The 13,815-nt window shown below is 46.7% G+C and overlaps 2 protein-coding genes across 2 annotated transcripts in view; one reads left to right on the forward strand and one right to left on the reverse strand.

The window, feature by feature from the left end:
- The window catches only part of TRAPPC9 (trafficking protein particle complex subunit 9), a 448,574-nt gene extending 442,762 nt beyond the window's left edge, over positions 1 to 5,812 (reverse strand). The window contains exons 1-2 of the mRNA XM_066566744.1: positions 5,741 to 5,812; positions 3,683 to 4,283 (exon numbers count right to left, since the gene is read on the reverse strand). Coding sequence (XP_066422841.1) covers positions 3,683 to 4,266 — 584 coding nt within the window. The 5' untranslated portion in view covers positions 4,267 to 4,283; positions 5,741 to 5,812. The remainder of the gene's footprint in view (positions 1 to 3,682; positions 4,284 to 5,740) is intronic.
- A 4,464-nt stretch (positions 5,813 to 10,276) lies between these two features.
- On the forward strand, positions 10,277 to 12,759 carry CHRAC1 (chromatin accessibility complex subunit 1). The gene is made up of 3 exons (XM_066548487.1): positions 10,277 to 10,463; positions 11,048 to 11,174; positions 11,919 to 12,759. Exons 1-3 carry the CDS (start codon positions 10,323 to 10,325, stop codon positions 12,062 to 12,064), a joined length of 414 nt encoding a protein of 137 aa, XP_066404584.1. The 5' UTR covers positions 10,277 to 10,322; the 3' UTR covers positions 12,065 to 12,759.
- Positions 12,760 to 13,815: the final 1,056 nt, after the last annotated feature.

Consider the following 13,815-nt stretch of genomic DNA (forward strand, 5'->3'; position numbering starts at 1 on the left):
ACAGCATTAAATGATGCCAGTATTAAAAAAAGAAAGAACCTAAGACACAAACTGATGTAAACAACATTAAAATGAGCTTATCCAAGTAGATTCACAATCATACTTAAGTATGTTTATTTTTAGCTGAAAACAGAAATAAAATAGAAAACTTAAAACAAATGGGATTTTCAGTATTTCTGGCACATATAATTCCTAGTTTTCAGTTTGTAGGACATTTTTATCATCATGAGAACATGTGTTTCCATTGTTCTCCATCAATCTCCCAGCCTCTACAAATAAGTATCAAGTGGAACTGATTTCAGAAACTTTTTCAACTATCCTCAGCAGCCCTGTGACCACATAAATATTTAACCAATTTACAGCTGAAGAAACAGAAAGAAAAAATCAATAAATTTGCCAAAATCTCTTCTTGGCTTAATGCTCCAGGAATTAAACCACAGTCAGCCTCTCAAGTCCTACAATTTCTGTTTAACACGACAACCTTTCTTCAAAACATTTTAGGACTCGGCCCATTATTTTTCATACATAATGTTCTTTATCAGCCAAAAAAAGTTCTTCTACCCACAAAATTCAGTGAGCCTGTGTATGTTGTCATCTCAGTCAATTCTGGGAAAGTGTCTCTCCTGCTCATTATACAAGCAACTTGCAAAAGACAAAGATCATCCTCACTTTTCCCAAGAATTGCCTTATTTGAAATAATAATCCATCTTCCTAATTTATGAACTTTGCATCCTAAAAGAAGCCAATCAGATGACTTCCAGGGCAATTATCATGCAACCAACCCAATGAAAGTCTTATAACTGAGTGAGGGAGAAGATCAGGTTTATATATAAAGCCCTGATCATCACATAAATACTAACATTAATATTTGACCATAAAATACTTGCAGAAAAGTATATTTTAAGATACAAACCATGTTCAATAGTTTTAATTAGTCTCCAAATCATGTGATCAGAATTATTTGGCCCATGTAAATTCTCAGCATATTTCCCTCAATCTACCATCTCAATACCTCCAGATTACAACTGCACTACACATCTAATTACACCTTTGCTACACACTGCCATTTAATTTCAATTTCAGAAATTATAGGAAAATGTATGTTTATTTAGCCTAAGTAGGTATCCACAATTACAGCAGCAGAGATACATCCTCTGTTAGAAGAACAGTGTGTCTTCTCTGACATTTATTTAACAGAGAACATTTGTGGCTTTAGGTAATTGGTTGCACACTGACTGGGAGGTCAGGATACATTATATACCAAAATTGCAAATAGACAGAAAGTATACAGAAAATATCAAGGGACTTTCTTTGCCTTTAACCCTTCAGAAATTTTCACCTGTTCTAGGAAAAGCTGCTTCATTTGCCTCAATATCTCAATATCATCATGTTTTTACTTCTTTCTGAAAAATCATTATGCTGACAGACTCAAAACCAACAAAGTAGCAAAAGTTGTTCTACCAGATGTACCCATTTCCTGCATTCAAACAACCTTGAGCCCTCTCTGAACAGAATTACACATCCAGAAAAAACAGAAACTGCTCTCGATTGGAAAAGGTCCTTTCTAGCCCTGTCTCTCCCTGGTATGCTGTGCTTTCCCTTAATTAGTCAATCTGTCACTACAGAAGGGAATGTGCTAAAATAAAATCCTGTGAACTGCAATCCAAGCACCACAAAAACTCACAAATAATAAAATGCAATGTTACTATCACTGGCTCTCATCCAAAGACTTTGGCTTGAAAGTATAAGTTAGTTTAATAAACTAATCTGAGTTCAGGGACCTGAGTTTCTTTAGAACAGAGGGCAGAGAGGCATCAGGCTACATGAAAGGTGCCTAGAAAGGTTCCTGTTCAGAGAAGCTAGAAATACATTTTCATTCGGCTTTCTGAAGGTTTAATGTATAAATCCTAAGTTTTATAACAATCAGAAGTACCAACTCCACAGCAATATAGAACTGAAGAACTTTCTTACTACTGAACTGAAAAATTAGAATATTTAACACCTTTTCTTTGAGCAGTTCGGTGCAGCAAACATTTCAGGTGCATGCATTGATCCAGACTTACAGAGAACCTGTTTGGTATTCAAACCTGCCAGCAAGGGTGTGTGCAGAGCTGAGCCAGTGATTAACTCTGGATAAACCCCTGTGTCTACAGGCAGGGTCACACACCTTCCATTCTGCAAAGGACTGAAGCACCACGCTGAATCTGTTTGAATTCCTCACTGCAACAGCATCAAATACCTGCTTGGAGATGTGTGGGCACACATTGTGCTGTCACTCCATTTCCCCCCCAGCTCAGAACCTCACAAGGAGTATTTCCCACTAGTAACAACACAGCCACTGCTCAGAAGTCATTCATCTAAGAAACCATTTCCAAATCACAATTTTTTAGAAGACACAACTGAACAGCAGAATTCATTCTGATTTTGAGATTCCTGGCCAACAATTATCATTTGCTACCTATTTGGAACAGCAAATTTTGATTACATTCAGCCAAATTTCATTCAAACTGAGTAATTAAAGACAGGATTCTAAAAAGGCTTGTCCAAACTTCTCAATTTTACCACCCACGTGCAAAAAGCAGTAACACAGTAATTCATACTGATAACTGAAGAATAGTGCAGGGACAAACAGGGACCAACAAGTCAGAGCCAGTTCAAGTGCTCACCAAAGAGAAGCAGGGCACTGGGGTACTGATGGTCCTTCAAACCACCACAGATAATTTAAGAAAAGGCTCCAAGCTAATTAGAAACCTGGAATGCTTTCTTCCTGTTTCCAAGGCCATGACCAACTATGCAGGCAGAGCTGATTAATTTGATCTAAAAGCTTCACAAACCTGCCTGGACACCTCTGAGCTTTTACACACAATAAAAACCTCTGATATGAACACCACTATGTCCATTCACAGCCTGAGTTTTCATAGGGCTTCCCCACCTCTGCCAGGACGAAAGGTGGATGCTTCCATTCCCTGGATTTGACTGCAAATAGCAAACAGACTGTGCACCTGCCTGTACCTATCAAGCCAGAATTACTTATCCCTTGCAAAGGAACTACACAACACTGAAATCTGACAGATGAATATGCAAATGAGCAGGAAGGAAAAATGGGGGGATAAAACTCTGACCAAACAGCTAGCAAAACAAGACAGGTAAAAGTGATAACAAATAATTACATAAAACAAAGAAGGACAGGGAAAGATGCTGGACTTCATCATCAAAATAAACAGTCATTGTCTCATAGAATGAAAAGGCAGACAGAGATTTAAAGAGAAAAAATACACTAAGTAGGATAGTCAACTACTACTCAACATGATATAAAATAGGTTTCATTGATGCTAACTGAATTTTTTTACTAATACTGTATATCTATAAAACATTGGAAGTTTTCCAGTAAAAATTCCCATTAGAGCAGAATCTGTCAAACCACTCCTGTGACTTCTTCCTGCTATTTGATGAGCTCCATCAATTAAATGTATATATAAAAACAAGCTCAGAACATCAAATACAGTGAGACTACACATGAAATTCTCTTAAAACTACAGCAAGGAGACACAGAAAGATCAGGGCACAGCTCTGCTGGAACAAGGCTCACCTTGTCCTTTCTAATAGGCTTATCCTAAAGGCTGGCAAGTGCCACAGATGTGGTTTTATTAAGACTTGTGAGCTGACAAAAGCAGCTACTTACCTACTATCGGTGTCCAGACCTACGAAATCCTTCTTCTCAAAAGGAACACAGAGCAGGGGGATCTTGTCTCCAGACTTATCAGTGGCTCTGTCAAGACGCTTGGACTCCAGCACTATGAAGAGGGACTCGATAAAATCTTCTATTCTCTTCTCCACAGTTTCACACTCATCATAACTGGGATAAAACGCCACATCTGTGCGGGGCTGCTCTGCAATCTCTCCTTGAAGCCCAAAGACAAACAACCGAGAATCATAGAGAGTAGAGCCGTACATTTCCTTCTGAAGGTGGAATTTTTCAAAAGTCTGAGGCCATTCCTTTGCTGAAGAGCACTCTGTGATCGTGATCAGCCCCACGACCTTGCGGTGTGTCTGAAAATCCCCCCACTCGTTGTTCTCTGGGGGATAGTGGTGCCTGTATCGGATGTAGAGCACTCGCTGCGAGTCGCGCACGTTCACCTGGCTCACGGCTGAAATCCGCTTGTAGATCCTGAAAAAGCTCTCTTCAGGGACAATGCCAATGGGCTGGACCACCACCAGGAGGGTCTGATGATCCTCAGCACACTGCATGTAGTCAGGAACACTCATTTTGCATCAGCTGCAGGCTAGTGTAAGAAAAACGCGTATTATTTTTTAACCTTCAGAAGTTCATGGGACTGCAGGATCAAAGCAGGGCTTTGATGCTAAACACTTCTGCAACCTGAATTTATGTGCTACAACACCACTGTTTGTTTCATTATTTTACTAAATCTTCAACCATGCAACCTACTGATGTTACACTGTGCACAAGGAGTACTTTTAGTCACTTATCAAATAAAACTCTGTAAATAAGGTCTTTCCAAGTGAATCTCACTCCCTGTGCAGCTACACAAGCCAGCTCACACAAGTCTCTACCACAGCCACTAGGCAGAAATACCAGCTCAGGAGAGCCTGTCAGACTCAGGCTCTTCAGTCCCATTTTATTGCGGAAATATGCAAAATTGTGTGGGGTAAGGTGTAAACAAGTACCAAATCACGATCACCAAACTTTATACAGCTGTCAGTGTTCACATGTGGTCAAGCAGAGGAAAATCAGAACCAGAACATCTATTTTTGAGGAAAAGCAAAGTCTTGCTTTCTCAAAACACACACAAGTAAGGACCAGGAAATGTTTTCTGCCTTTACATTGAAGTATTTAGAATCCCTTTTCTCCTGAGCTCTCTAAAACCGATTATTGCACTGCAGCTGAGTCTTGAATGAAGATGCACATCCCTGAATCCTTTCATGTCTGAGACCTCCTGGACCCCACGGATCCCTTCGTGAATTTCAGCTCCAAAGCCCTGAACCATAAATACCACCAAAAAAAACATAAACAAAACCCCAAACCTCCACAAAAACAAACACACGGACAAAACAAAACAAAACAAAACAAAACAAAAGAAAGTCAGCCCAGCTTTAGACTTGACACCATTGATTTTACAAGCAGAACGACGAGTTCCGAGCCCACGGGGACACAGGTGAGAGAGAAACAGCTGCCTGGAGGAAAAGGTCCTCACAACTATGGACTGTAGCTCCCTTATCCCACTGCACTGCCCGGGGTCTGCCCAGCAGAGCAGCCCCATTCCCGGGGCGCAGCCCCATTCCCGGGGCTGCAGCACCGTCCTGCCACTTCCCTCAGCAGAGGCCGCAGCGGGTGGGAGCTCCCCCCTTTCCCTGTCCCCGGGCATACGCCGCTTTGGGCCGGCCAAGTTTAGCAGGGGAAAGGGATAAACTACAGAAGAGCCAAGCGCGGCGGAGGTGCAGAACCCCCTGAGCCCCGTCAGGGACAGCGAAAGGCGCGGGGGAGCTGCTCTGGGAGAGCGGCTGCCGGGTGGTAACCAGGGAAGGGGCACTGACAGCCCGGCAGGAGCCGATCTTTGGGCAGCGAGGGTGGGCGGTAACCGGGGAAAGGGCACTGGCAGCCGGGACGGGAACCGCTCTAGGATGGGGGGACGCGGCTGCCGGGCGGGAAGCGGGGAAGCGGCACTCACAGCCGGGACGGGGGGACGCGGCTGCCGGGCGGGAGCGGGGAAGCGGCACTCACAGCCGGGACGGGGGGACGCGGCTGCCGGGCGGGAGCGGGGAAGCGGCACTCACAGCCGGGACAGGAGCCACCCCGCCGCCGCCGGAACTGACGGCAATGGCCGCTCCGCCCCGCATGCGCGGCGGGCCACGGCGTGAGAGTCGTGAGGGGAGCGCGGCGATTCTCCGCCGTTGTCCGCGGTGCTGCTCCCGGGGCTTCCACGGAGACTGGAAGCCTCTGTCTGTGAACACGAGGCATTGCTCCAAGAGCAACGCAAAACAGGAGTGGAAGAATGACGATTCACCTGGTGAATTTCAGCCGACTGTGTATGAAAACCTACAGGGCTCTAGCTAGCCCTTAGAACGAAGTGAGCCTTCCTGGCATTCCCAAATTCCGAAACTGGTCTGGTGCCATAGAATCATCCAGTCCAACTGTCAACCCAGCAGTGTCACTGTAACCCCTAAAGCACATCGCCAGACTCAGATGAAACCCTCCCAGGAATGGTGATTCCACCCCTGCCCCGAGCAGCGTATTCAAATACCAGACCACCTGAACAGTAAAAAAAAACTTTTTTCTTCTAATATCTAATCTGCATCTCTCCTCTCTCCATTTTCTCCGGTCCTCACACCGCTGGCACAGCAAGAGAGGCCAGCCCCAGCTCACTACAAGGTCCTTTAAAGCACTTGTAGGGAGCGATGAGGTCCCCCTGAGCCTCCTCAAGAAGAGAGAGATCTTTCTCTGAGAGGATTTCTCAGTCATGTAGCTTAAATGGCAAAATCTTGAAAACTTGAAAGTATAAAAGCTCCAGAAGTATGAGCCTTGTATGAAAGTTCAGGTGAATTTCTGGTGGAGGATGTGGGAACCTTAATGATGCAAGTGTGAGATGCTGCACCTGGATGACCAAACCCTGGTATCAACACAGGCAGGGGAATAAGTGGGTTGAGAGCAGCCCTACCAAGAAGGACTTGGGGGTGCTGGTGGATGAGAGGCTGGATGTGAGCTGGCCATGTGTGCACTTGCATCCAGAAAGCCAAACATGTCCTGGGTTGATCCCACAGTGTGGGCAGGAGGTGAGGGAGGGGATTCTGCCCCTCTGCTCCACTCTGGTGAGACCTTACCTGCAGTGTTTCATGCAGGTCTGGAATCCCCAGCACAAGAAACTTCTTGGAGCAGGTCAAGAGGAAGCCATGAAGATCAGAAGGCTGAAGTGCCCCTCCTATAGAGACAGCCTGAGAGAGTTTGAGTTGCTCAGCCTGGAGAAAGGTCCAGGGACACCTTATTGCAGCCTTTCATAAGGGGCCATGTCATGACTTAAAGTAGTGGCACTCCAACAAAATAACTTCAATAGAACTCGCAGTGTTTGAAAAATATGGATCAACAATTACATTTAGGTAGAATCACAGAATCATTTAGGTTGGAAAAGACCCTTAATATCATCAAGTCTAACCTAGTACTGCCAAGGCCACTTCTAAACCATGTCCCTAAGAGCCCTATCTACATAGCTTTTATATCCCTCATGGGATGGTGGCTCAACCACTTCCCTTGGCAGATGGTACCAATGCTTGACGACCCTTTCGCTGGAGATTTTTTTCCTAATATCCAATCTAAACTTCCCCTAGCACAACTTGAGGCCATTTCCTCTTGTACTGTCACTTGTTACTTGGAAGAAGAGATTAACCCTCACCTGGCCACAACCTCTTTCCAGGTCTCCTCAGTCGCTGGGGCACAAGCTGTGGGCTTCAGGCAGGTCTCTCTGCTTCTCTTGGCTTTCCCCAGTTTGGGAGACATGAGGAAAAACAGCAGCATAAAAGGAACTGAACAAGCTTTAGCCTTGACCTTCAGTTATCTTCCACAAAATGGACAAAATTTCCCAGAGGGGAGGGAGCTGGAGATATGGCAGCACCAGCTGGACTCAGAGTCTCAGACAGAAGCTGACCAAGCCCAACAGCAGCACAGCCTTAGAGCCAGGGAGGGATAGGGAGTGCTCAGCCCAGTCACTCACAGCCTCCCTTCTCCTGCCAGGGGCAGCTCCTGCTCCCTTTGTCCCTTCTCTGGGAGACAGTGACTCACAGAGACACCTACACCTGGCCAAGCTCACTCTTAGAGGGGAAAAGAGCAGCTCTGAGGAGCTCAGAGCATCCTTCACCTGTGCCTTCCCACCACCAAGCTCAATGTCCGCAGAAATCCTGGCAGTTTGATGAGGGTTTATTTGTATATTGAAATCATGAAAGACCCCGGTAGTATTTTTAAGAAATTCACTGCTGGAGCAATGTCAGCTGTCTCCACAAGATGTCACAAGACAGTAAGGATGAAGAAAAAACCAATCCTTCCAGACAACATCCCAGGATATTTGTGCTTCCTTTCAGATATAACATACACACAATGGCCTCACATAAAATGTAATCTCAAAAGGATTATACAGCCTAAGAGATACGGATTATTTGCAATAGCTAACTATAAATAATGTCCCCAAATGCAGGAATTCTGGAATTTATCTTGCACTTCCAACTGTTCACAGTGCTATATTTTATTAATAAATCACTATAATCTGTAGCCTTGGCCTTATGTACTGGGCAAATTCTGTATAAGGTAGTAACATTCAGTCAATAAACTCCATGTATTTTCCTTTTAATGATTCTTCATGAGTACATTCCTTTCTCCCCTAAATTCCATGTGAATTATTATTGTATATTTTGGAAAGGTCCTGCTCTTCTCTCATTAAGTAGAGATAATTTAGTGGCTTTAGCAGATTTCTTACCAATACAAACCATCAGGCACGTTGTTTGTACAGCACGATTAAAACCATTAATGAATTAATGCAAACAATGTGTCATCACTTCTGGACGTGTTCCCTCACCCTGAAGCTCTCACCCAAACAGGCACAGGCAAACTTCTGGAGCAAACACTCCCAGCATCAAAACCCCATCCACAAGCACGTTACAACCTTCCCATGCAGCAGGCCCACAGTGTAAACGTGGGGAATGTGTTAATAATGAAGATGCAGCCCCATCATCACTTCATAGTTTACACGTGCCCTCCACACCTCCCCCACAGCTCTGACAAGTGTCAGGATGACCAGACACATTCCCTGGTACTGTACTACAGCTGCAGAGGCGTTGAGCAGCCTGTAATTACAGTTTGGGTTAACAATTTTGTAAGCAGTGGCCTGTAATCAGGATACACACAGGAGATGCCCAGTTTCCATTAAAAACAAGCTCCTCACCCTCCTGTGCCAGCCTGGGGCTGAGGAGCCATGATGAGAGCTGAGGAAGGGGAAGCCCCAAGGCTGCTCCTGCCTGCCCTGGGGCAGCAGGAATCCACCCAGGTGGGAAAAGTGACTGGAAAGCTGCTCAGCACAAGATGACCTGGTGGAAACGGACCTGGAAGTGCTGGTTGAGAGCAGCTGAACGTGAGATGCTGCGTGCCCAGGTAGCCAAGGAGGCCTCCTGAGCTTCTGTGTCAGCACCAGTGTGGCCAGCAGGACCAGGGCAGTGATTGTCCCTCTGTGCTGGGCACTGGGACAGCCACACCTCGAGTGCTGTGTCCAGTTCTCGGCCCATCAATTTAGGGAGGACACTGAGGTCCTGGAGCATGTCCAGAGATGGGACACAAAGCTGGTGAAGGGGCTGGAGCACAGGTCTGAAGAGGAGCAGCTGAGGGAGCTGCAGCTGTTTAGTCTGGGGAAAAGGAGGCTCAGGGGTGTGACCTCATCACTCTGCAGCCACCTGGTGATCGGTCACAGGTTGGACACGATCATCTCAGAGATCTTTTCCAGCCTACTCGATTCTGTGATTCTATGAAGGAACTCGCAGCCGGAGCCGCCGGAGCCTCAGCCCGCTCGGGTATCCCGGGTCCGCTGCCCGCCCGCGGCGGAGAGGAGAGCGCCGGCGGGGCCGGGGTGCTGCAGCGGGAGCGTCTCTGTGTGGGTCCCGGTATTGCAGGGAGATGTAAGGAGCTGTAGTCCCGGTGCGGGCGGGTCCCGGTGCTGTAGGGAGCTGTAGTCCCGGTGCTGTTGAGAGCTGTAGTCAGCTGTAGTCCCAGTGCTGTTGGGAGCTGTAGTCCCGGTGCTGTAGGGAGCTGTAGTCCCGGTATGGGCGGGTCCCGGTGCTCTAGGGAGCTGTAGTCCCGGTGCGGGCGGGTCCCGGTGCTGTAAGGAGCTGTAGTCCCGGTGCTGTAGGGAGCTGTAGTCCCGGTGCTGTAGGGAGCTGTAGGGAGCTGTAGTCCCGGTGCTGTAGGGAGCTGTAGTCCCGGTGCGGGCGGGTCCCGCTGCTGTAGGGAGCTGTAGTCCCAGTGCTGCAGGGAGCTGTAGTCCCAGTGCTGTAGGGAGCTGTAGTCCCGGTGCTCTAGGGAGCTGTTGGGAGCTGTAGGGAGCTGTAGTCCGGTGCGGGCGGGTCCCGGTGCTGTAGGGAGCTGTAGTCCCGGTGCTGTTGGGAGCTGTAGTCCCGGTGCGGGCGGGTCCCGGTGCTCTAGGGAGCTGTAGTCCCGATGCTCTAGGGAGCTGTAGGGAGCTGTAGTCCCGGTGCTGTAGGGAGCTGTAGTCCCTGCAGCCGCCGCCTACAGCTCCCGGCGGGCCTTGCCCTCGCTGCCGCTGGGACGGGCTGAGATGGCGGCGGCGGCGCGGCTGACCGGCACCGAGAACCGTCTCGTGTCCCTGCCCCTGTCGCGGATCCGCGTCATCATGAAGAGCTCCCCGGAGGTGTCCAGCATCAACCAGGACGCGCTGTTCCTCACGGCCAAGGCCACGGTACCGGCTCGCCCTGCCCTGCCCTGCCCTCGGCCCCCCGCGCCTCCCCGTCCCCGGCTGAGGAGCCTCTGCCCTCGGAGCGCTGCCGTGGCCCCGGGCCGGGCTCCCGCTCCCCTTCTCTGCCCGCATCCCGAGTCTAGACTCACAGAATGGTTTGCGTTGGAAGGAACCTGAAAGAACATCCATTTCCAAAGCCCTGCCACGGGCAGGGACACCTTCCACTGTCCCAGGTTGTTCCAAGCTCCGTCCTGCCTGGCCTTGGACGCTTCCAGAGATGGGGCGGCCACAGCTTCTGTGGGCAACCTGTGCTGGGGCCTCACCACCCTCCCAGGGAAGAATTTCTTCCTAATATCTGATCTAAACCTACTTTCTGTCAGTTTGAAGCCATTCCCCCTTGTCTTGTCATTACATGCCCTTGTAAATAGTCTCACTCCGTCTTTCCTGTAGATTCTCTTCAGGTACTGAAATGAGTGTCTGCACTGAGTGCCCAGTGTATGTGCAGTTAAATACGGTGCTTCTGCCTTTAGATAGGGATCTATGACATGTGTGAATTGTTAGTCTGACTACGCAGTTTTAATTTTTAGGAGCTTTTTGTTCAGTATTTGGCTACATACTCCTACAAACATGGCAGAGGGAAGGAGAAGAACGCTCTGACGTACACTGACCTGTCTCACACAGCAGAAGAGTGTGAGACCTTTCAGTTCCTTGCAGGTATTGATAACACAAGGGTAAATCCAGGGTCTGCTTTGGAAAATGAAATCTTGCTCTTAATGCTCTGTTCTGTGAGGACCCAGTTCTACTGGTCATTGATCTCCTGCTTAGCATTCAACTGGAACTCATAAACTACTTCCCTGAAAACATTTCTTTGTGAATGGGGATATTTCTGCTGCCTCTAAATTATACAGTTACACTGTATACAGTTCTCAGGATATTGCCTTAAGCATTTCCTAAATTGCAGCAGTTCCATCTGAAAGCTTTCAGCTTGTGGAAGAAGATTATTGCACATCTTTAGGTGAGAAGTTATGTGGACTAAAAATGACACATTGGAATCTATAAGTTTTGAGGAAAGCAGCATATGGTCCCCCTGTGCTTCTAGATACACACACACACACGTTTTTACTGGTACTTGGATTTTATATTAATGGCTCGTTGGATCTAAGGCAGTTGAGCAGTCTGTTTTATATCAAATAATTTACATTAGCAGACAGTAAAAGTTGCCAGTAATCAGCCATGAAACAGAGTCCTTATCTTTGGTTACTTGTGCCATAAGTGGGTAACTCCCTCCTGCTCTTACAGCAGTGTGTGTCAGGCTGACTTACCTGGTTATTCACCTAAGGTTTGTTAAAAATATTAGTATTTATTTTGACTTCATTTCTTCAGTGGTGGATGCAACAGTATTAACAAGGCAATGCAAGTGTTCAAATTGACAATTAAAACAACAATTCTGCCTTTCAGATATCTTGCCAAAGAAGATCCTAGCTAGCAAATACCTAAAAATGCTTGAAAAAGAGAAGCGAGATGGAGAGGTGAGGGAAGATGATGATGAGGCTGAGGAGGAAGAGGATGAAGATGAAGCTGTTGGTGACAGTGTTGGATCTTAAGGCCAATGGAGAATTGTTTCATAGTTGATCCATTTTTCTATTGTATAAAGGATGTTATTTTTGTGACTGAGAATCCAGATGCTGGATGTATTTTTACACTGAGCCATCTGCTTTTGCTTTAAGAAGTTTAGAAATTGAACTTTATACTCGTTGGAGGATGGAATTCTTCCCTCAGAAACACGGCGGGGTAGGAAGAGACAGTGCAAACCTGACAGCAGAGCTTGGTCAGGTGATTTGAAATGACTTTGTCAGACAATCATTACCCAAATTAAAAATTTCTTACAGGCAGCTTTCAGTTCAAAAGCTCCAAAAGTGGACCAAGTCCATTAAAAAAGTCTGTGAAAGCAGCCATATGGGCACCCAAATGGGAGAGGAGGAGATCCATCCCAAGAGCTAATGGTGGTTCTGTAGCTGTGGTGGTAAATGGGGTAGGAAATTATCTAAATATGTGCATCCAGAACCCTTTTCTTGAATGAACTCCAGTTCTGCAGTTTCTCTTGCCAAAATGCACATTGAAGTCTGTTAATTGTGGGTTCTTGAGAAAGAGCAGCTCCTTTACCATGTGAGTGACAGAGATGGATTTTTCATTTGGTTTTGGTTTGCTTTTCTTTTTGTACTACAGAAATAGCAACCATCCTGTGTAGAACTTTACATGCAACTTTTTAAAATAAATGTTTTGTATGAAAACTTGACAATGGATGCAGAAACTTCCTGTAGTTCTTTCCAGTTTCAGTCACACACGTGGTCACTGTGGCAATATCTGAGAGAGAGAAGTGACCAAGATCTGTCCCCAGGGGTGAAAAATGCCCCAGGTAAGCAAGGGGAGATTAACAGGTAATAACCTCCCACTCCAAAAAAGCTGGGCAGCAATTCAGCCAGGAATTTGTGTCAAGCAACAGCCTAATATGGAGGGCATGGTAAAGAGTTAGCAGAATTGAACAGCTGAACAATTTCTCTTGGGTTGAAGGCACAACCACACTCAACTTCTCTTAAAACATAGCAGGGAGCTCCAGCATATCCACAAGCCAGCACATTCCATATTCTAAGAAAGCCAAGGTAGGGTCAGGGGCTGGCAGAGCTCCTGAGCCACACCAGAAATGCTCCTGCTGCTTTAACAGATCAGAGGATGCTTGCACTGTAAGAAATTTTCCTGAAGTTGCCATAAATGAAAATCATATTGTACCAGGAATTCTGCAGTGAGTGCTGAGTGGGGCTGGATCCCTGGGGAAATTCCCAAGTGGGTAAAGGCAGAACTAAACCATTGTTCCAAGAGCTGGTTTGTGCTTTTTTATTATTAAAAGTGCATGGAGATGGGTGGAAAACTGAGTGTGGAATGCTGTTTGGGGGGAGGGGGTGCCAGTTTTTTGGGAAAGAAAAGAAGATCCACCAGCACAAATTTGCACAGTGAATCTCCAGCAGAAACGGGGATGAGAGCAACAAGCAAATACCTGAACCATGGATGGGTCACAACCAAAGAGAGGAACATCCTCAAACAGCCCTGGCAAGGGTCTGACCACAGCCCCATCCCCACCCTGGGGCAGGAGGGAGAGGGGAAAAGGGACTGGGAAAGGGGTGGAAGGTGTTTTAATTCCACCTAATTTGTCAGTAAATGATTTCATTTTCCCTCCAGTCACATCTGTTTTACCCATTACAGCAGCTTTTCAGTGACCTCACTGTCTATACTTCAACCCTTGAGCTTTGTAACCCTATTTTCTCCCTCTGTGCCAACTGCATCATTTAACAGGAGCTTC

The sequence above is a fragment of the Molothrus aeneus genome, chromosome 1, assembly GCF_037042795.1.
Source record: "Molothrus aeneus isolate 106 chromosome 1, BPBGC_Maene_1.0, whole genome shotgun sequence".
Lineage (NCBI taxonomy): Eukaryota > Metazoa > Chordata > Aves > Passeriformes > Icteridae > Molothrus > Molothrus aeneus.

What these genes read in the sequence shown, in the direction of transcription:
- CHRAC1 (XM_066548487.1), top strand. Translation starts at nt 10,323, where the DNA reads ATGGCGGCGGCGGCGCGGCTGACCGGCACCGAGAACCGTCTCGTGTCC. An exon ending in TCCTCACGGCCAAGGCCACG is followed by an intron (nt 10,464 to 11,047) that starts GTACCGGCTCGC and finishes TTTAATTTTTAG; the next exon opens with GAGCTTTTTGTTCAGTATTT. An exon ending in GACCTTTCAGTTCCTTGCAG is followed by an intron (nt 11,175 to 11,918) that starts GTATTGATAACA and finishes TCTGCCTTTCAG; the next exon opens with ATATCTTGCCAAAGAAGATC.